A 21678-nucleotide genomic window follows, 5' to 3' on the forward strand; every position below is an offset into this window, starting at 1 on the left:
CAAGAGCTAGTCGATAAGTTGCCACCCCACCTTCGTTTGGACTGGGCTCTCTATAAGAAAAATGTTGGGTATGTAGACTTGGGAGCATTCTGCGATTATATGTCTGCAATCACATCAGCCGCGAGTGACGTAGCACATTTTAGCGATTTCGACGGACCTCGAGTAAGTGGGATTGATAAGTGGAACAAGGAGAAGGTCTTCGTCAACGCGCATGTATCCTCTGAACCAAGAAAGGTCGAGCAGCCAAGAAAGAAGGTGGATAATCCGGAGAAGCCTTGCTACATTTGTCAGAGTGTGAAGCACCGCATCAAGGACTGTAACAAGTTCAAGTCGCTCAGTCTTGGAGACCGTCTGAAAGCCGTAGAGTTGCACCAGCTTTGCATGATCTGCCTCGTACCCCATGGAAAGTGGACCTGCAAGTCAACGCGCACCTTTGGAATTGGAGGTTGTGCCAAAAAACACCATCCCTCTCTACATCCAAGTCAACCGACTGCAAACCCAGAAGGTGCTGGAGCACGGTCAAGATCAGACGCCGTCGTCAACATCCATTGTCAAATCGAAGGCACTACAATATTCCCTATAATCCCGGTGGTATTACACGGCAAAGAGGTAAAAATATCCACCTTCGCCTTCCTGGACGAAGGTTCGTCTTCAACATTGATAGACAAGGAAGTGGCAGATATATTGAATCTCGGAGGAGAATTGCAGCCCCTATGTTTGACTTGGACAGGGAAGGTTTCTCGACATGAATCTGTTTCTAGGTTAGTCAATCTGATGGTTTCCGGGGGAGAAAGTGGCAAAAGTTTCCCACTGAGAGGTGTAAGCACTGTGAGTCAAGTAGACCTTCCTGAACAGACATTACAGTACGACAAATTGTCTCAGTATTATCCTAACTTGGCCGGACTACCGATTAAAAGCTATGACCAAGCCGTTCCAATATAAACAATATAAACCTGTCGTTGCCACTCAAAATACGCGAAGGACAGGTAAATGGGCCGGTTGCAGCGAAAACGAGATTGGGATGGACTGTCTTCGGAAAAATCGGCAACTCAAAAGCGGATTCGTTGGTTCCAGTGTTCCATATTTGCAAGAGCACGGAAGAAAATAACATCCACGACCTAGTTAAAAGCTACTTTGCGATGGAGAATCTTGGAGTTTCTGTACAACGTGGGCCGGAAGCAGAAGAAGATCGGCGAGCGAAGGAGATTCTGCGACAAACAACAAGCGAACGGATGAACACTATGAAACTGGATTGTTATGGCGGTATGACATGGTGGAGCTACCGTCTAGCTATGACATGGCTGAACGACGCATGATCTGCCTCGAGCGAAAGGTACGGAAACATCCGGAATTACAGGCGAGTTTGGAGAAGCAGATAGCCGAATTTCAGACCAAAGGATATGCTAACAAAGCAACGTCTCAGGAGCTGGAAGAAAGCGATCCGCATCGTACATGGTACCTCCCAATCGGAGTGGTTACAAATCCACGTAAGCCCGAGAATGTACGCATCATCTGGGACGCAGCCGCGAAGGTGAAAGGAGTGTGCCTTAACGACTTTCTCTTGAAGGGCCCCGATCTGCTTACGTCATTGCCAGCTGTGTTGCCAGCTGTGTTGCCAGCTGTGTTGCCAGCTGTGTTGCCAGCTGTGTTGCCAGCTGTGTTGCCACCTGTGTTGTGTCGACGCCCACAGCGACTCACGAAGAGCTACTGATTCCGATCAATAGCTGTGCGGCTTCTTCCACCTTCTATGGGTGGTCATGAGGGCTGTAGCTCGCTCCTATCAGGCAGCCTTTCGTTGTGTACTGGAGAACACCACTCACCACGCGGTGATTGAATAAACACCGTTTGGTTAGACTGGATGACATTTAACCTTGAAATCTGTGTTAGGGAAATCGCTGTTTGCAGGCAATCGGTGATAATTTTAGTTTACATAGCAACAGTTACACATTCGTGCAATTTTCAATAGTGACATTTTAAAAAATTAAAAAGTCTTAATTTCAACAAACATTCCTATCGATTGGCGTATTAAGAATTAAAATCCATCATCTCTGGATCCAAATAAGACCTCTTTCATGCCGCGACCGACTTCTGTTTTTGAAATATCACCCCCAATGTTGCCTTCAACATAGTATGTTAGATTTAAACATATCTAGTTAGATTGATTGATTTATCTTTATTAAGGAGGCTTTCAGCCTGAGGCTGGTTCACCTCAATATCTAGCTAGAGCTGGAATTAGGCGTAACAGCTTTTGTAAACAATTAATTCTCTCGATGATTTTTAGGAATTCAAGGCACGCCCACGCACACCAAAATAACCGTCGGGTAGGGGAAGTCTTACCCTACGTGATGGTGATGTTGATTTGCGTGAGCGAACTTTGACTTTCAAGACATCATCGAAAAAAGTCATTGTTTACAAAAGCTGTTACACCGTAATTCCAGATCTATCTTGATATATGAACTGGCATCCGATTGATGACCTTGACAAATGTCAAAAAAAAAATCTCTTGTACAAATTTTTGGTGGTCCTGAAAAGGACCGTTCTGTCGTGATGGTTGAGTAATACTGAGGTATTAGAATGTTAAACACATATGAGGCTGGTGAGCTGTATGTTGTTTGGAATGAGGGTGACGCGTTAGGCATAGATGGCCCAAAGCGACTCACGAAGAGCTACTGCTTCCGACCAATAGCGGTGCAGCTTCTTCCTATGGATGCACATGTGAGCTTTCGTTGTGTACTGGAGAACACCACCACTCACTACGCGCTAATTGAATAAACACCGTTTGGTGAGACCGGATGAAATTCAACTTTTTAATCTGTGTTAGGGAAATTGCAGGCAATCGGTGATATTTTTTACTATCACAGCAACAATTGCACATTCGTGCTATTTTCAATAGTGACATTTTGAAAAAGATTAAGCTTTTAATTTCAGAGATGCGTAGAAATATTTCTGATCCATTGGTGATAAAATGAATGAAATTGGTCCAGGGGCAGCTGAGTTATTAACTCTCAAAATCTTTCATAATTTTGTTACATGTTCTATTTTCGGTTTTCACAAAGTGTACCCCCATATAGAAATCACAGACGTAGTTCTACGTCAAATTATGTGACGAACAAGTGTCACGCACATTATGCCGTGCTCGTTATATGAACAGTGTGAATAGGATGTAAACCTATGATAAACCATTTAAATGATGGTGATGTGTGTGCGCGTGTAAACAGTTTATAGCAAACTAATGTTGTTGTTGTCAGAAATTCACGCAAGAAATGTGCTTTGGCAGCGATCAATTCTTACACTATTCCATTATTTTGGGTGTCTGTATTATCCTTTTCCATTATTTTGAAAACTTTATTTTAATGTTGGAAATTTTAACATGGAAATGTGACCCAGTGATTCGAGCAGTATTAAGAGCACATTGAACTCTCCAACATTTGTTATAGGTAACTTTTAGAATCAGCAAAAATCCGTTTGTGAACTTAGTCAAATTTAAACAATGTAGAACTGCTTCCAGTCAAAAACAGAAACAAAGCGTCTTCCATTTTTCATAACTACTCTACCTGGGTGCATGCAGTTTGACAGCTAAATTGAAGCTTTGTCTGCTGCAAGCAGTAGCTATAGTTCACCGGTTTTATCGCAAAAATAAAGAGGAGCGGAACAGTGCTTCCCACTGCGTGAGTGGTATGTTTGGAGTGGAGCACACGTTCCTGTGACCTGTGCCATGTCTGCTTCGTCTCGCGAGTGCCAAAAGCTGTCAAACAAAAGAAATATCTTTTGTGTTCGATCGCAAAAGCTGCACTCGGGCAAGAAACTCCATTCATCTTGAAGCAAAGGAAAATTTTAAATTAAGAAAATTAAAAAGCTTTTTCCCCATTTCATTCCGCAAGGAAAAATCGGTGAAGCGTTGCCAGACCGGGGAATACGGGATTGTTTGTGTAGGTATAGTGGAACACAGGTAGCGACTTTCCGATACTGGGCTGCTGGTAGGTATATGCAGCTTTGTTCGGTCTCATGTGTTTGAAAGCTTTTATATTAGTTGCCTCTGCGGAGAAATTGAAAACAGAATCGTGGCGGTTTTTTATATGAGCTGAGCGTTGTCAGTTTCCATTCACCCCCCCTCCCCCCTCCGGTATATAATAATATAAAAGTTATAACTTCTATCGAATATTGCAGCGGATGGGATAAGATTGGTTTTTGTTTCTATTGAATTCTCTGACCCAACATGATCGCAATTATACAAAAGACAGAGGATTTGTGCATGATTGAAAGCTTTTCGCCATGAGCTACCAAGAGTCAATCACGATTGGGAATTCAAAGCAATGGACATGTACCTCAAAAACAAAAATATCGATAGATCCTCACGTTCTCTGCCCTTGTAACCATCCCAAGTGTATACTGCTTCCAATTCAGATGTCTGTTTTTGAAAATCTACTTCCAAACCGACTGGCATCGCACGTACCATAATCATCATCACACGAAGCGAAGGTGCTGCGAGCCAAGAGCGAAGGATTTGGATTTATGCCCGACAATTTGTAAAATTGTTATCGTTTCTGTTTTACGGTTTTAGTCTAATCTGAACTAATAATACGGAAGTTGGGTCGTCGTCGTCGTCTCCGGAGGACCACAGTGCGACAAACCTTTTCCCATCAGGATCAACAGCAAACAAGGGAAACTTTTCACATTTGGTTCTGATTCGGTCTGGCCAAATTGGATACCGTCTTTATTGACTTGGTTTTGTTGAAGTTCTAACAACATTGGACCCGGTTCTGTTTCAATTTAATTGATGAATTGGGACGTTTCTGTAAATGGGTATCACTTCCCAGACTAGAATTGATTTTATGACTTTCGGAAAGCCCCTTGAAACAAGATGAACATTTACTCGTCTGGCCCACTTTAAGGCCCACCGGAGGGATTGCAGCCCATGTTCAGTCCGGTGCGGGATACGTTCCTGACAGGGAGCAATAAAATTTGCAATTGAAAAATGTTGGCTGTCTGAAAGCAAAATGCTCCGCAAACTCTCGTGTTCGCCGTTTTCCGTTGCTGGTCAGCGCTGTGGGTGGAAGGGTAAAGCCACTGGATGAACGAGCAATCGCACGATCGCAATTGCAAATTTACAAGGTTGGCTGTGAGGGGGAACCCCAGGGGAGAGGGGAAGTTATTTATTTTAGATGAACGCCCCCTCGACTTTTTATCGTTCCCTTATGCACGTGTGAAACCGTGGCACAGGATATGCTCTACCCCTTCGCCCTGATTGTGGTTGGAATTATTTGGATTGCAGATGAGGGCCTGTGGATGTTATCACGAGATGGATGTTCTTTCTTTGCCTTGTTGGTACGGAACAATCTGGATTGTGTTCTTTAAGATTGATGCCCCGTAGGAGGATAAATTTAATAGATTTTTTAAAAAATTTCTTCGGCGCGGTTGAAAAGTATGCATTTTTGGGTGTTCTCAATTCTGATGAGAATACGCTTAGGAAGCACTTAATAATCAATAGGTGAAATTAAATATCTCCATACTAACTGCAAGAAAACGTAGAAAACATCCAGAAAATATGAAGATTTATTAGAATGCGGGATTCCTCCAGACAGTTGAGATGCTGACGTTTCAACATGATGTCATTACCAAGGGGCGTTGTCAAGATCAATTTGTTGAAGATGCCTGTCCTGCCATTATTTCCCATTTCACTAAAGGTCAATCCATGACGTCTACCATCTAGGCTCCATTTCATTTCCACAACAATGACATCATCTGGACTGGGAGAGTGAATTGTTACTGCAAATAGTCATGACCTCATCACACGTGAAGCGGGAAGGACACGTCAAAGTGTCACTTCAGGGTAAATGTCTCATTCGTCGACGTGATGAAACGGTGGAGCTCAGTTCAGTAATGTAAAGAAATACACTCACATCACAGATCGTCATAACCTCCTGCCCTCTGACAGACTAACTCATCCGTTGAAAGGATCTCGTTAAAACTAGTTTATTCTGGCTATAACGACAAAAAAGAACTAGACAGCAAAATACAGACATTTCTTCTCCGGAACGGAATGGAAGGTGAGTTCAGACCGTACTGCTGCAGATGGGTGTTGGTTGAGGCCAATTGTATACACAAATTCATTCAACGTCAGAGATAAAAACAACCAATTTGCATCTCGAAGAATGGTTTCGGTTTTGCTCAGCAATTGTCGACCGAAACCGCAGCTAGACGATACGAAACGAGGCTCCGGATGCCATAACAGATGTACTCGTCGTACTGCCTTTTCCCGTACAATCTTTGGGTGAGAATGCACATAGGGCATTGTTATGCTTTCTGAAAACATGGGAGCAGGGTGGGGACACTATCTGTTTCAATTGTTTACCGGCGGCTCGTGACAAAGTTCGCACACACAATCAAATTAATGTGCATGTTTTTCGGAAAGTTATCTCCGGCAAGGCAAGTGCGAACAAATGCAGACAAATTTCATGGCAATCCAGTGAATTTAAGCGATGCAATTCAAGCATCATTCAAAGAACAGCTTTACGCTCGGGCAACAGCTTCGGAAACGTAAACTTGACCAACTGTAATTCATTTCTACAATCAAAGATTTTCATTTAAGTGCGATAAAATGTGTTGTAGACACTGGTGGTTTCAGGGCTATGGGAAAAGGGCAGGGATACGTAACAAATGCCTGGGACCAACCATGTTTGAGGATTGCAACGATTTTTTCTGAAATTTTAATTATTTTGTTGGACATTTGTATGTCGAAATTTTATGCACCTCGGCAGTGCTGTTCCAGCGAGGCAACTTCATAATCATCTTCAGATTTTTGAAGTGAAACCCGAAATTTTTGAAAACCCGGTTCGATGGCATATTTTTAACGATACACGGAGCTAGAGAAAAATACAAGAACTTGTTCAAAGCTAAAAAACGTGGTTACTGGCGTCGATTTGACGAAGGGTTAACGCAGGATAATTCTATGAAGCGCTCTGGAATGTCGGCAGGAGAATGCGAAATGTGACATCATCAGTCAATGATGACACGTAGCATTAGAATAGGTGGATATTTGAATTCACGCGTAAACTTTGTCCTGATTCACTACCGGTTCAAAACAGCGTACGCGATCCTCCACCGGATAGAAACGAAATGGACTCTCGTTGTTCATGGTTGACTTCTCAATTGCCTTCCTTTCGTATAACAATACAGCTCCGGGAGCTCAAGTTCAACTGGCTCAAAAACCTCCCAGACGTCGTGAAGAGTTGTTTCTGGAGCAAAACGTTGTTCCGGATGATTGGAGGCAAGTGAGAGTTATTGCCATTCAAAAACGCGGTAAACTCGCGTTCGATCATAACTCGTACCTTCCCATTGCGATGCTTTCCTGCATTCGAAAGTTTATGGAGAAAATGATTCTTCTTCGTCTGGAAAAGTGGAGCGAGTCGAATGACTTACTCTCATATACGCAATTTGGATTTCGGAGGGGCAAGGGAACGAACGACTGCCTTGCGTTGCTTTTTACTGAAATTCAACTGGCCTATGCTCGGAAACTTTTGACTCTGTTTGTATTGATGTCCTCAAGTTTGTCCTTAAACACCACTCACGTGAACTTTCACCAATCCTGAAAAGCTTTTTGAGCAATTTGTTGTCTGAGTCAAATTAGTTACATGAGTCTCCCCCAGGGCTCATGTTAAGGCCCCTTCTTTAAAATTTGTATGTAAAGGACATTGACGATTTCCTTGTTGAACATTGCTCGCTAAGGCAGCTTGCAGATGACGGCGTGGTTTTTGTCATAGGACCAGAAGCACCGGACCTGCATGGACCATTGCAAGATACCTTGGACAATTTGTTTACTTGGGCTATGAAGCTTGGTATCGAATTCTCTCCGGAGAAAACTGAGATCACAGACAAGCAGACATAACACTCGCAAGTTTTGAATCGAACAAGCAGTTAACGGTCAATTTAAAAGTATTTTAGTTGGTAGTACCGCCACCTGTGGCGCGCATGGTTGATTCCTTTGCGTTTGACATTAGGACACTACCGCCATCTGTTCAGCGTATTACCCACCACAGTGCACTCAACAGATGGCGATAATGTTTTAGTGACGATTTTTTACAGTGAGAAATATTCAATGTGTTATGTCTGTTTGTCTGTGCTGAGATGGTTGTTTTTTCTAGGAAGCTTTATCCAGCACAGTTTTAACTTCAACTCATGGGTAAAACAATCATTCATAGCATAGTCTTTTAAGGATTTAGGTGTCTGGTTCGATTCTAAATGCACTTGGGGAAAACATACTGCGTATTTGAAAAGATCCTCGACCAAAATCCTGCAACTCAATGCATGCATTTGTACTACAAATACATGACGGTGGAGGTTGAGCCGTCTACGTGCAACTCCAATTGTGCTTGCTTTCAAGGCTTCTACAGTTCCTCTGTAGATTTTGATCTGACAATGAAGCAAGAAATCCATGGAATTCCAGATCCTCATCGTTCGAACGTTGTTCCCATAATTTTCGCTATAAAGTACTGCCACGCCAGTCAAGAGAAGAGATTTTTCACAGATGGGTCAACCATATATGCGTCCACTGGTTTTGGAGTATTCAATGAATTTCATAGCGCCTCCTAGAAACTTCAGAAACCCTGCTCAGTTTGTGGGAACTTACTTATTGCTCCGTGTTGCCTACTCAACAACCAGCGACCGAAGGAGGACTCGAACGCAGTAAGCCGCAAGAGGATGAATCTGTTCATTCGTCCGACTGTTCATCGAGGGGTTCTTCCATGCATTATGCAATGACGAACGGTAATACATTCAGTTATGCATACACTCCACATCTCACTCCTTCTCTCAAGAAAAAAAAAAAAACAGAAAAATGACCATAAGTCCAGTTGACCTCTGTGTTAAGTTATTAAGTAATGTTATTTTTTAACCTCCGTGTTTTGTCTGAACTTTTATCATGATTCATTCTTGCGCTAATTGGGTTCTTTAGGGGTATTGAGGTAATTGCATATTCGTAATCTGCATTACAAATGGAACCGAAATCCAAAATTTCATTAATTTTAGAGCACTGGAACTATTTTAAATAAGTGTGACTACATTAGCAAAAATCACCGTCTTAGCGCCCCTCGGTGGTACTTTGTATGGGTGCGAGCTGTCAATTTGTTAGTTTTGTGTCAAACAGTGAAGTAATTATTTTGCTTTGAATCTTGATTTAAAAATCGAGATGAAAGCAAATGGGATCGAAAAAAATATCGTTGTGCTCAGAAAACGAAGCCGTTTCAGATGATGTATATTAACCGATATATTTTTCAAAATTAAAGAACCCAATTATCGCACTATATTACTATAGTATATCATTCAATTCATGAAAATAATATTACATGTTTAGGCCTCGACCAATCCCGGTTCTTCCGGCCAGTTAAACGGACATATCTATCGCCTTTCGACATTGTATTACTACCACTCGATACAGTACAGCTATTGTACCATTAGCCGCCCGGTATTCTCCTCCCCTGGCCTGCTCAACGTTCATACGAGATCTGAGAGAAAAGTCTCATTTGTCGGGCAAAGTTTTAACACGTCTCTCCTAATCGAGAGTGGCGCTTAAGCCACTGAGTTAGATCAAAACCTCAGTGAAATTTCACGAACGGTTTCACTACAAAGCAAGACCATGCTGGAGGTGGCTGCGTTTGATTCCCGGTCCAGTTTAGGAATTTTTACGGGTCGAAAAATTTCTCAACATCCTTGGCCTTAGAGCATGATTGACACACATTAATACTTTTGGTGCTGTTTCAATTCAAGTCGGCGCCGCCGGGATGTTCTGAGGCATAATATCTCTGACCACGCCTTCCTTCGGAAGGGAAGTAAAGCCGTTGGTCCCCGGTTCATGAGTTGATGGGTCGATAGGTAGGGTCCAGGTGTGGGAGCTGCTATCCTGGCGTCGGTAGCATTGGTGCTCAGCACAGAAAACAAGATCGACAGAAATCAAATCAAGGAAAAAAAAATAATAATGTCTTTCACTTCTTCTCTAGAATATAGCATAGAGGTTAACTTGTAACCAGTTGGTTACAATCCGTGGATTTTCGTCTGTATGAGTTGTTGTTTGGAAAATTCACGTATTTTAAGAACAAACCCAGAAGGCACACACAGTAGCGAGAGGGTTAGTACCGCTGCAAAACACTTTAAAAATGGAGAATGATCGGCAAAAGGCATGCAAGTGGCCACCTTAAAAAAAAAAAAAACTTCAAGGGACAGCCCAATGGGGTTGTACGCAATGATGACGTAGGACTACGTGGTATGATATAATAAATAGTTTTGTTAACTGCAGCAGGAGCTTGTGTTTTGTGTAGGAATAGGAATTTTAGCGGGTTTCTCTCTGTTTATTTTCTTTAGTTTGACTATGATTGCTCTCAGATTAACCAAGGCGCGTACAACTCAGGCGAAAACTCACTTGACTCCAACACCACGGGCCATACGACGGATGGCAGGTTTAGTGATGCCCTGAATGTTATCACGCAGCACTTTTCGATGACGCCGAGTCCTTTTCCTCCCTTGCCGCGTCCAGTCATTGCTTATTATGGTAGATGTATCTTGAAGGTTGAAACGAAAGTGAACAAAAATTCCAAATTTCGGCTTTTTAATACCTACTTGAGGGTTAAATTCTTCTTGTTCGTTGTTGTGTTCTTGTTCTTTCATCGTTTCTGATGAACACAGCAAACGCATGTTATAAAACAGAATGGAAGTCGTTTTTATTTTTTAACAGAGAAGATCGAACCTGAAAAGATATAAATCAGCTCTCCTTCCTCTGTTCCCTTGGATTCGCTGCCAGACTGTTGAGCAGTTCAGTCGATTTGAATTCTCTCTTGTTTCGTTCGTTCGTTCGCAAGTCGAATTAGCTCCGCGTAGTGTAGTGACGCTCTCGCTGACCCAGCCATGGGTAAGAAATCGCGCGGTAACGCGAGTGCCGGTTTACCGGGAAAACAGACTCTCCCAGGAGACGGCGCGACCACCGAGCCAGCCCAGAAGAAGCAGAAGAAAACCCCATTGCCCATCCCGACAGGCGTTGCGGACCCGCAGCCGGGGCCTCCCGGAACTAAACGACCCAGACCTGAAGACAGCAGCGCCACCGTATCAGCAGCAAAAAAGCTGCTGAGCAACAATCCGTTCTCCGCCCTGCAGAACGGAGCCCAGCCGCAGTCGGACCCTGAGACGGTGCCGAAAAAAGTTAAGTTGCCACCCTTCTATGTGAAGGGCTTCCCTCCCGGGCTATGGGAGCAGCTGGATTTCTACATTAAGCAGGGCCTTCGCTGCACCATTAAACGGTGCACGGAAGGCTACAAACTGATGGTCTCGGCCGAAAAATACTACAACGCAGTCCAGGCCCTCTTGGACAGGATGAAGCTGGAGTACTTCTCCCACGACGTCGAGGCCACCAAGCCGCTGAAAGTGGTGCTGCGCGGGCTCCAAGACATGGACACCACCACCTTAATGGACGAGATTAAGGCGAACGGCCTCAAGCCGGTCGAAATCCACAAGATGACCCGCAGCAAGGCCATCAAGTATCGTGACCAGCTCTACCTGGTCCATCTGGAGAAGAACTCCACAACCGTGAAGGATCTCCAGACGACACAGACACTGTTCCACATCGTAGTGAAGTGGGAGCGGTATAAGCCGACCCACCGTGGCGTCACTCAGTGCTCGAACTGCCTATTGTTCGGGCACGGCACCAGGAACTGCCGCATGGCCAGCCGCTGCATCAAATGCGGCAAAAACCACAAGATCGACGATTGCGACAGCATCGAGGAAGCCGCTCCCACATGCGCCAACTGCGGTGCCGCCCACAAGGCCACGAGTAAGGCCTGTCCGAAGCGGGCCGAATACGCCGAGATCCGGAAGAAGGCCTCGTCCAACAACCAGCCCGGTCGGAAGAAGGTTCCGGTAAACAACGCGCAGAACTTTCCTCCGTTATCACCGGTCCAACCACGGCCAATTCCAGAGTTGCCGCCGCTCCCGCTCAACCAACAGTTAGCTGCTGCCCAGTTGGCTACCGCTGCAGTACCCGGTCAAGCCTCCGGGCCATCTACGGATCCCCCTGCTCCAGGATTGGCTGGTACAACCGGCGAAGCTACAGACGATTCTCCGCTGTCAACGGATGAGATCGTCACACTGTTGGCTCAGGCCATCATCATCAAGCGCACCTGTGCTACAAGAACTCAACAGCTCCAAGCTATCATCTCCTTCGTCGCTAATTATGGACCGTGAAGCCATAAAGATCACCAACTGGAACGCTCGCTCCGTAGGGGCGAAAAACATTGAGCTTGCAGACTTCCTCCGCAAGCACGACATCGACGTGGGCCTTCTCACCGAGACCCACCTCAAGACCGGTGACAGCTTCTTGCTGCCCGACCACAGCATTGTCCAACTTGATCGCACCAGCTCCAGGGGGGGGCGGTGTCGCGGTCATCATCAAGAAAGGCATCAAGTACTGCACCCTACCCCACTACCGCACTTCCATCATCGAGGCCGTCGGCGTTGAGGTGGAAACATCGACCGGAAACGTCCGGTTCATCGTTGTCTACTGCCCCCGGCAATGTACAGTTAGCAATGGTACAGCACAGCAGTTCAAGAACGACCTTGCCATCATAACCCGCACCAATGTCCGCTTCGTAATCGGAGGGGACCTGAACACCCGGCACGAGGCCTGGCGGAACTACCAGCAGAACCAAAACGGCCGCCTACTATTCGACCATTCCCAGCATGGTCTCTATTCCGTCTGGTTTCCGGACGAACCAACCTTCACATCACAGGCGGGCAACCCATCGACGCTGGACCTGTTCTTGGCAAACACCGGATTAGCCAAGCCGGTTGCCGTCAACGACCTGAGTTCGGACCACCAACCGGTGCTGACCGAGCTGGGCTGCAACGTGGCCCCTGCACCGTGCCTGCGGAAGGACTACCATCGAGTCAACTGGGTCCAGTTTCGACGCGTGGTCGACCGCCACATCGACGACAACCCACCGCTCGACACAGTGGAGGACATCGACCGGGCCCTGGAGGGTCTCCATCAAGCCATATCCGTAGTTGACGAAGAGTGCGTTCGACGAGTTCCTGTAAGGGGTAAGTTTCAAGCAATTGATTCCCACACCAAACTCTTGATTCGGCTCAGAAATGTTCGTAGACACCAGTTTCAGCGGACTGGGGATCTGCAGCGTAAATACGAAATGGTCGATCTGAATCGGCAGATCGCTTCCAGAATGATCTCAATCCGAAACAAGAGTTTCAGGCGGCTCGTTCAGAACCTGGACGACCGTTCCAGACCATTCTGGAAGGTTGCCAAGGTGCTGAAGTCTCACCCTAAGCCCATTCCACTACTTAGAGTCAATGACGAACGGCTTATCACCAACGAAGAGAAGGCCAATGCGATTGGGGATCACATTGCCCAGTCGTATTTGCTTGGCTCCACAATCCCAAGTCCACTCGAGAACCAGGTTGCGCAGTGCGTTCAGAAGTTAGATGCTTCCCTTTGTGCCGTCCCTCCACAAGAACGGATTACAGAGGAACAAATTTGCTCAGCGCTGAAATACAGTAAGAATATGAAGGCTCCCGGGTTTGACGGAATATTCAACCTAGCGTTGAAAAATCTCAGCCCGAGGGTGCACTCGCTGCTGGCTGCCATCCTCAACAGATGCTTGGAGCTGCACTACTTTCCAAGCATCTGGAAGGTGGCAAAAATCATCCCGATCCGAAAACCTGGGAAAGACCCTTCACTACCGTCAAGCTACAGACCGATTAGCCTGCTCTCAGCGCTGAGCAAGCTGTTCGAAAAATTGATCCTCAGCCGACTAAACAAGTTTGTGGAGGAACATGACATTCTTCTTCCGGAACAGTTCGGGTTCCGTAAGGGGCATTCCACCAATCATCAGCTAGTGCGGGTGATCAATAACATCCGGAGTAACAAAGCTGTATCCAAGTCCACAGCCATGGCCTTGTTAGACGTCGAAAAGGCGTTTGACAATGTCTGGCACGACGGACTTATATACAAGCTTTGTAACTCCAACTTTCCACCATACCGTGTGAAAATCACCCGTAACTACCTCCAGCAAAGGTCGTTCAGGGTGTCGTTGAATAGTTCCCTTTCGGGACAATTTCCGATCCTAGCAGGTGTTCCGCAAAGGAGTCTGCTGGGACCACTGCTTTACAGCATCTACACGTCGGACATCCCTCCTCTAGGAGACGGTTGCGTGTTCTTCCTGTTTGCAGATGACACCGCGATAGCCGTCAAGGGTAGGATGCCTCGTGAAATTACGAACAAGCTCCAACGATGCCTTGACACCTTTACTGATTATGCCACCACGTGGAAAATCAAAATCAACGCCTCGAAAACCCAAGCGATCATGTTCCTTCACAGACAATCGCCAAAACTTAAACCGTCTCCCTCCTGTACCGTAATAATGGATGGTACAAGAGTCGAGTGGTCCACTGATTTTACTCATCTCGGGATGTTGTTCGATGAGAAGCTCCTGTTCCGCTCGCACATAGAGAAAACCCTAGTTAAATGCTCCGCCTTGGTTAGGTGTTTGTATTCGCTCATTTGCCGCAGATCCCGCCTCTCAAGGCAAAACATATTGGCTGTCTACAAACTGATCATAGCCCCCGCGATCTTCTATGCCGCCCCGGTGTGGGAATCGTGCGCTCAGACCCACAGGAACAAAATCCAGGTTGCACAGAATAGAGTGTTGAGGATGATCCTAGATCGTCCATTCGACACAAGAATAGCAGACCTCCATCAAGAGGCAGAAATTCCCAAAGTAGATTCCAAAATTGAGGATATGACAACCAAATTTATCCAAAAATGCAATCTTTCTGAACATGCTTTAATAAGCAATTTGTACATAGTAGGTTAGTTTTAAGCTGTAAATAGTAGTATTAAGTAGTTTCTCTTCAAATTCTAAAAACAAAACGAACCAATCCCACCAAGGTGGTCGAGCGTCTACTAAGTCTAGGACTAATTATGTAAAACAAATTTTGAATTTTGCCCATACCTAAAGATGAAGAAAGCAATTAAATCACTTAAAAAAATGTATATGGTACACATCCAAGTTGAACTGAAATAAAGATCATTTAAAATTAAAAAAAAGTATAACTAATAAGTTTTTATTTTTTTATTCCACAGTGTGCTATCATCGTAACCACATCGTATTAAGGAAAATGGCGCGTACCAAGCAGACCGCTCGCAAGTCCACTGGAGGAAGGCTCCTCGCAAGCAGTTGGCAACGAAGGCCGCTCGCAAAAGCGCTCCAGCCACCGGAGGAGTAAAGAAGCCTCATCGCTACCGGCCAGGCCCCGTCGCCCTGCGTGAGATCCGTCGTTATCAGAAATCGACCGAACTGCTGATCCGAAAGTTGCCTTTCCAGCGTCTGGTTCGTGAAATTTCCCAGGACATCAAGACCGATCTGATGTAAAAACGGCCCTTTTCAGGGCCACCAAGTTCTTTTAAGAAAAGAGTTTGAGTATAATTTTTAAAGAACTACAAAAATAGTTTTCACCATTGAGTCAAGGCTATTTTTTCTCATGGCGCTGTTCCATTGACAGTAAGTTAGAAATTTGGAAAAGTGGATGGAACGCTTTGGATGCATATTATGGTCAAACAAAGTCAAAAGAAATTATCGTTTTCAGTTTTTTCCTAGAAATTTTTGTTAAATAGTATTTTCTTGCATAATATGTTAAAAGGGAAGGAATTTTTATGTATTTTTAATGCAAAATGGGAGGAACTTCAAATGGTAATCCCCTATGTGATATATTTTTTGAGTGTATCCCCTGTTTCCAAGTTTGGTTACAAGATTACAACTCTGGAGAGCATTTTGTGTGGTCGTTCGGAGCGTCCACCCAACCATCTGAATATGGCGATGAGTGTGCAAAATATTACGCAATTCCATCCTCCCTATTCGCACGCGCCCGAGGATCGGAGGCGAATGCCACTTCGACTTGTTTCGTCTACTTATTACTTTATGACGACTGTGCTGGGGAAGCAGCATATGCATGTAGGTAATTGTTGGATTTGTTAGTTAATTCGACGCTTTTGGACAATGCTGGACATTTACCAGTTTTCAATAGTTTCTTGTTAAAAATCAACATTCGAGAGCATTGTTATCGATGCGTAGTCATATTTCTGATCGATTGGTGATATAATTATTGAAATTGAACCAGGGGCAGCTGAGTTATTAACGTTCAAAATCTCTCTTAATTTGTTACACGATCCATTTTCGGTTTTCACAAAGTATACCCCCATATAGAAATTATATAATTATATTATATTATAATTATATCAGGCGTCCGTGAAGATCAGTTGAGTGTGGAGTGCAGTGCGAATTTAATAATAATAATCAGGGACGATTCCCTCAGGCCTCAGGCCTGATTGCCAAGGACGGTCCCGTCTCGGCTCGACCAAGGTGGCCTTGCCACGGTCAGCCGATGTCGTCAACGACGGAAGACGCATGCCAGCCAAACGAGTCAGCGACGCCTGCTGAGCCGTATGTTGCTGATGAACGCCACCATATCCGCCATTGTCCCAATTCAGCAACGAAATGCTGTTTGCAGCCTGCGTCGCAAGTTTCCGGCCACACGGTAGTGCAAGAGCAGCCGTGTGGGCCAACGCCAACGTCGCGACGCCGTAGGAGATCCCGCTGCAGCAGTGAGTACAGTGCATATTTTAAACCCTAGCATACACGCCAAATATATGTGAAAACCCACACCCACACGCCACAGAAAAGGGCAAATAAATGGTTTTAGAAAATGTGAATATTCCTGTGTATTCATACTTTGTCCGCGTAGCCCTTCTGAATACCCAGTAACATGCCGGCCCTGCGACACAGTTCAGGGGTCTCATGCTACTGAGTTAGTTACCCGGGAGTGTTTGGTCATGACATAGTCACAAACTTGATTAATTCCAGTGATGAATTGTTCTCCTTTCCTACATTATCCTTATTGTAATGAGATGGGGTGCTCCAAAGTAGTGTATCAAAAATTTTGGGTGCGATACTATTTCTTAGATTTCTCATTTATTTTCCCCTTAGTTGGTCATCATCATTTCATTAATCCTCGACAGAAATCAAATTGAACCGTAATTTCTCATCAACCGCCCGCCCAATGTGTCACCACCAATAAAGTAGATTTTATGGCTGTGAACTTCCATTTTCAGAACTCACATAACGACCGATGCGCACCTTCGAACTTCCACTGCTTTCCCCGAAAACCGCCAGAGTCGAGCCAAATATGGACCTGTACGGAAAATGTGTTCGCTTTTATCGCCGACTTTCCAATAAACTTTATTTGTTTGACCCGAATTGGGTGAATCATATCTCGTTCGTCCTCCCCTTACATCCATTCAGGTAGGTTTCCGTAAAAACATATCTCGAATACATGGAAGGTACGTGTTCGAACGTGAGCACTTGTTACCCCACACGATGAAAAATCGACGCTGCGGGATCAGCTTGGGAATTTCTATCTTCCGGTGCTTCTGCTTCTGCAGTCAGCAAAGAGTAACAATTGAGTTGTACTTTGTGTTTGGAATGTCGGAATCCCCCGTGCCCTCATTCACACACGGGTTAGTACGATTCCTTTTTGGAAAGGATAACGACGTGCGATTCCTTTCGGGTTCGTAAGAGACACTCCCCAGTGACTAGAATTACACCAGGTACTATATGTTCCCGGGCTGATGAATGGATCTTGAGATGGTGAAAATATTGCCCTCCACTTTGGTTGACCTTCAGTGTGTTCCTTACCACGCGAGAGCGTTACCGGATCCAATTTTACTGAAATATTCATCCGGAGTGCCTAGTGGAAGGGAAGCTGCACTCGCTCGTTGATGCAATCAACGCAACTCCACTCCTCCCCAGCCAGCTGTTTCCTCTTCAAGGGAACGAACGTGTTACACTTTGAAGCAGAAACGCTTTACTACTTCCTGCTGGAGCTGGCAAACCAACATGCTCTACTGTGGAGCTGCAGTGAGATCGCCGTGATGGTGAAGCTTTTCGAGCGTGATAAATTTAATATGAGATAAATTTTACGACTATGCACCTACTCGGGGCTCCTTTCGTCAGCAACGGTGCACCTGTAGCATCGTGATCCGCTTTTTGTTCCGTTCACGAACAGACAGTGATGACAAAATTTGAATATCATTAGCTACTCGATTTGATGTAGCTAGTCCCACATTTCCTGGAGTGGTTTTGCAAAAGTGCACATGTTGCAGCATGCGTTCATCAGAGTATGATTCGGTGCAATTTTATTTGGATTTGTGGGGATCCAGTGGTAGCTTTTAATTAGTGTACAAATCCATTGTAAAGCTTTATAGCATATTTCAATATTAAGGTTAAGTCACCGGTGTAATTTCAATTCTACCATCCATTCCGTGCTGTAAAAAGACAACGCGATTCAGTATTTTCATTTCTGAAGTTAACGCTTCTAGATTCACCTGGCATCAGCTTATTTACCCTTGTCAGGAAGCTAACCTACATCTTACAGTGCACAGTTCGCCCAAAGGATGGAAACGATTTACCTATGTACGCCACCGGTGCTCACCAAGAAAATTAATTGACCAGGATTTTCTCGGGATATGCTGGGAAAATTGAAACCCTAGCACCCAACCTGCTGGGAGAAAGCAGCCAAGAGTGCCGTTTTTATTGCTCTGAGGGATTACTTCAGTTTGAGGCAAATAGTTCCCAATTAAATTTACGAGAGATAGAGGGATGAATGGTAGCTGATTAAAGCACCCGGAATTTCGAAGATCCGTACAACGCGGAGGTGGCAACGGAGGGCTGCCAAAAAACGCCCAATTAGAGCTCTTTAGCTTTGAAGGAAGAGTCTAGGTTCGCGTGAATGGAAGTGGGGAACGGCATTTGTACGGCAACAAAGGTAAATTATAATAACAAGCATGCGCTTAATTGCGGATCATGGTACGTTTACACGATAACAGGTTGAAGTTGTGAAAATGAGATGTTTTTGAAAATTTATTTTAAGTGGGATCAATGCCAAAATTTTAATGTTATCAAGAAGGAGGATTTCCTTCTTCATATAACAGTTTGTTATCCTGGGTTCTATTAATAACCTGTAGTTTCAGCCACAACAAAGTTTGATTGCACTTCAGGCGAATCAGAACTGAATTTTCAAAAAAGTGATGGTATCGTTGAGAAGAAACTATGGCTCGAAATATGGTTCAAAAGCTAGGTAAAGGAGTATTCAATTTTCACACTGCCTTATTCTAGCGGAACTATCAACCTCTTCAGAACTTTCTCTAGTTAATAAATTATCACCCTGAAGCTTCATTAGTATGGGCTGGAAATGTTCTCCATGTTTACACTCGCTCCATAGATAATCACAGTACAGCTTCACTTCTCCTCTATCTCAGTTTACGGTTCACTGCAGTCATCACAAAGCCATCTCACATCTTTGCACGAAGCCGTAGTGATCGATTGTCAGAGTAGTAAAATGCAATTTGTTACATTAATCGCACTCATCGTCGGCTGCGCTGTTCAATCGTTGGCGCTCGAATGTGTCGTCAGTTATTCTGATTCAGCTTCCGGAACAGGAACGCCTAGGACTACTTTTGGGAACATCAGCTACTGTGAATACCGGGGTGTTCGATATGGGAAGTCAACAGCCGGAGAAGGCAGATTTCAGCCACCCACGCTTCACGAACCCAACGGCCGTGAGGACTATTTAAGACAAGGAAATGTGTGTCCTCAGTTGGACGATATCAACTATCCTTCGGTAGTTCTGGGTGACGAAGACTGTTTGTTTCTCAATGTATACAGTCCGATGGTGATTGATGGCGGGAGCTACTTGCATCCTGTTTTGGTATTTATCCACGGAGGAAGTTTTACCTTCGGTTCAGGTGGTTACGATGTTCATGGAGTGGATCTTCTGATAGAAAATGTTCGTTCGTCATGAAGCAAATTCGGGATGAAATCAAACTATAAATTACCTGTCTTTTAGGAAATCGCAGTCGTCAGCATCAACTACCGTTTGGATGTATTGGGATTTCTTCGGTATCCAAGATTCAACATCACAGGTAACTACGGCCTGTTGGATCAACTCACTGCCCTCCGGTGGATCCACAAAAACATCCAAGAGTTCGGTGGGGATCCAAATCGAATCACCTTGATGGGCCACAGTGCCGGTGCCACGTCAATCAACTATCATATGTATTCGACCCACTCCAAGGGCTTATTCCAGCAGGCAATACTCTCGAGTGGAACTTTTCTCATGCCACATGCCTATTCTTATGATCCGGAGAAATACGCTGATTATTACTTTGGACTGTTGGGTATTTCCACACGTGAGCAGTTATTGAATCGTTCTCTAGGCGACTTCTTCATTCTGAATGACACCACCCGACTTCTCGGAACGGTTTTCGCCAGTATGCAGTTCCCCTGCTTCATACCGACTGCCGATGGAACCTTCATCACCGATGCCCCGCATCGGTTGATTCTGGAGAAACCAATTAGCAACGACATCCCTCTGCTAGTTGGAACGACATCGACGGAGTTTGAGCTACTGTTGGATTATGTTAAAGGATACTTTTCTTGGGATTTGAATTTCCCCAATAGAAATAACGAAGCGCTGCTAAGCTACATCGACACTGAAATAAAAGTGATGGCAAAACATTTAAAGGAAACCGGCTTGGTAACGGAACAATCGGAGTTTTTCCGTCAGCTAGCCAACTATGCAAACATGGATTTCCCTGTGCAGAATTTTATAGAACAGATCAGCGAACGAACGGCTCCAATCTTCCGATATCGGTTTGAGTTTGATGGAAAATTCGGTTGGTACAAGAATGTATTATACCGAGGTCGGTTGAATGTGTCACCGCCGGGAGTGGTGCACGGTGACGATTTGGGTTATATTTTCACGCCTTACAATGTACAAGAGGCACTAAGGCATCCGGAGGAGTATCGTTCTGAATGGAACGTTCACCGGGGGATGGTTCGGAGCATTTCCAGTTTTATAAAATTTGGGTAAGTCAGTTTTGAATATTTACTAATTAGTTAATAACGTGCCATTTTTTTTTTGCAGTAATCCATCATGGGCAGATTCAACTTGGAAGTCTTACAATAGTGATAAATCGAAAAATATTGTCATGGCTATTAGCAATATTTTTCAAAGTAGAAAAACAAATGAGAGTAACTATTTGCATAATTTTTGGAAAGGTATACACGACTGCTATTACTATTACCAGTGTTCATCGTTACAAACTATTAACATTGAGGCTGATAACGTAAACTAAAATTTAATTAATGATTTACCTGCAGGCAGTATATCAGTCTATTATAGCCAAATTATAATCCATGAATAAAGGAAACATTTGAGAAAATTCTATATAATACTTTTGAAGTAATAAGCTACCGAAACTCTGATAATAAATTATATATGATCAAAATATTCAGCGACACTAGTACTGGTCCATGATCTTCTGTAAGTCTTTGAAAAAAATCCTGATCAACCTAATCTTGGGAGAATTTCTAAGAGACATTATTTGATTTATTGAACAATCAGATGTCTTTCGAATATTTAGTAACTAACCAGAAAAGTCCAGACACACATGTCGTGCCGCTTCAAGGGCATTTAGGATTGGGCGATCTTCAGAAAAAGATCGATCTTGACGGATCGATCTTATATTTGGCACTGGAATCGATTCACTGATCAAATCGGTACCAAAGAATC

At 44.4% G+C, this 21678-nt stretch overlaps 1 protein-coding gene across 1 annotated transcript; it reads left to right on the forward strand.

Moving 5' to 3' along the window:
• The first annotated feature begins 1270 nt into the window (after positions 1-1270).
• LOC135710917 (juvenile hormone esterase-like) lies at positions 1271-21300 on the forward strand. The gene is made up of 4 exons (XM_065233623.1): positions 1271-1448; positions 19544-19890; positions 19951-20972; positions 21031-21300. The coding sequence occupies exons 1-4, from the start codon at positions 1271-1273 to the stop codon at positions 21239-21241; spliced, it is 1758 nt and encodes a 585-aa protein (XP_065089695.1). The 3' UTR covers positions 21242-21300.
• The last annotated feature ends 378 nt before the right edge of the window (positions 21301-21678 follow it).

Source organism: Ochlerotatus camptorhynchus, unplaced genomic scaffold (genome assembly GCF_037179485.1).
Source record: "Ochlerotatus camptorhynchus isolate MF236.1 unplaced genomic scaffold, CSIRO-AGI_Acam_v1.1 ptg000406l, whole genome shotgun sequence".
In the NCBI taxonomy this organism is placed as follows: Eukaryota; Metazoa; Arthropoda; class Insecta; order Diptera; family Culicidae; genus Ochlerotatus; species Ochlerotatus camptorhynchus.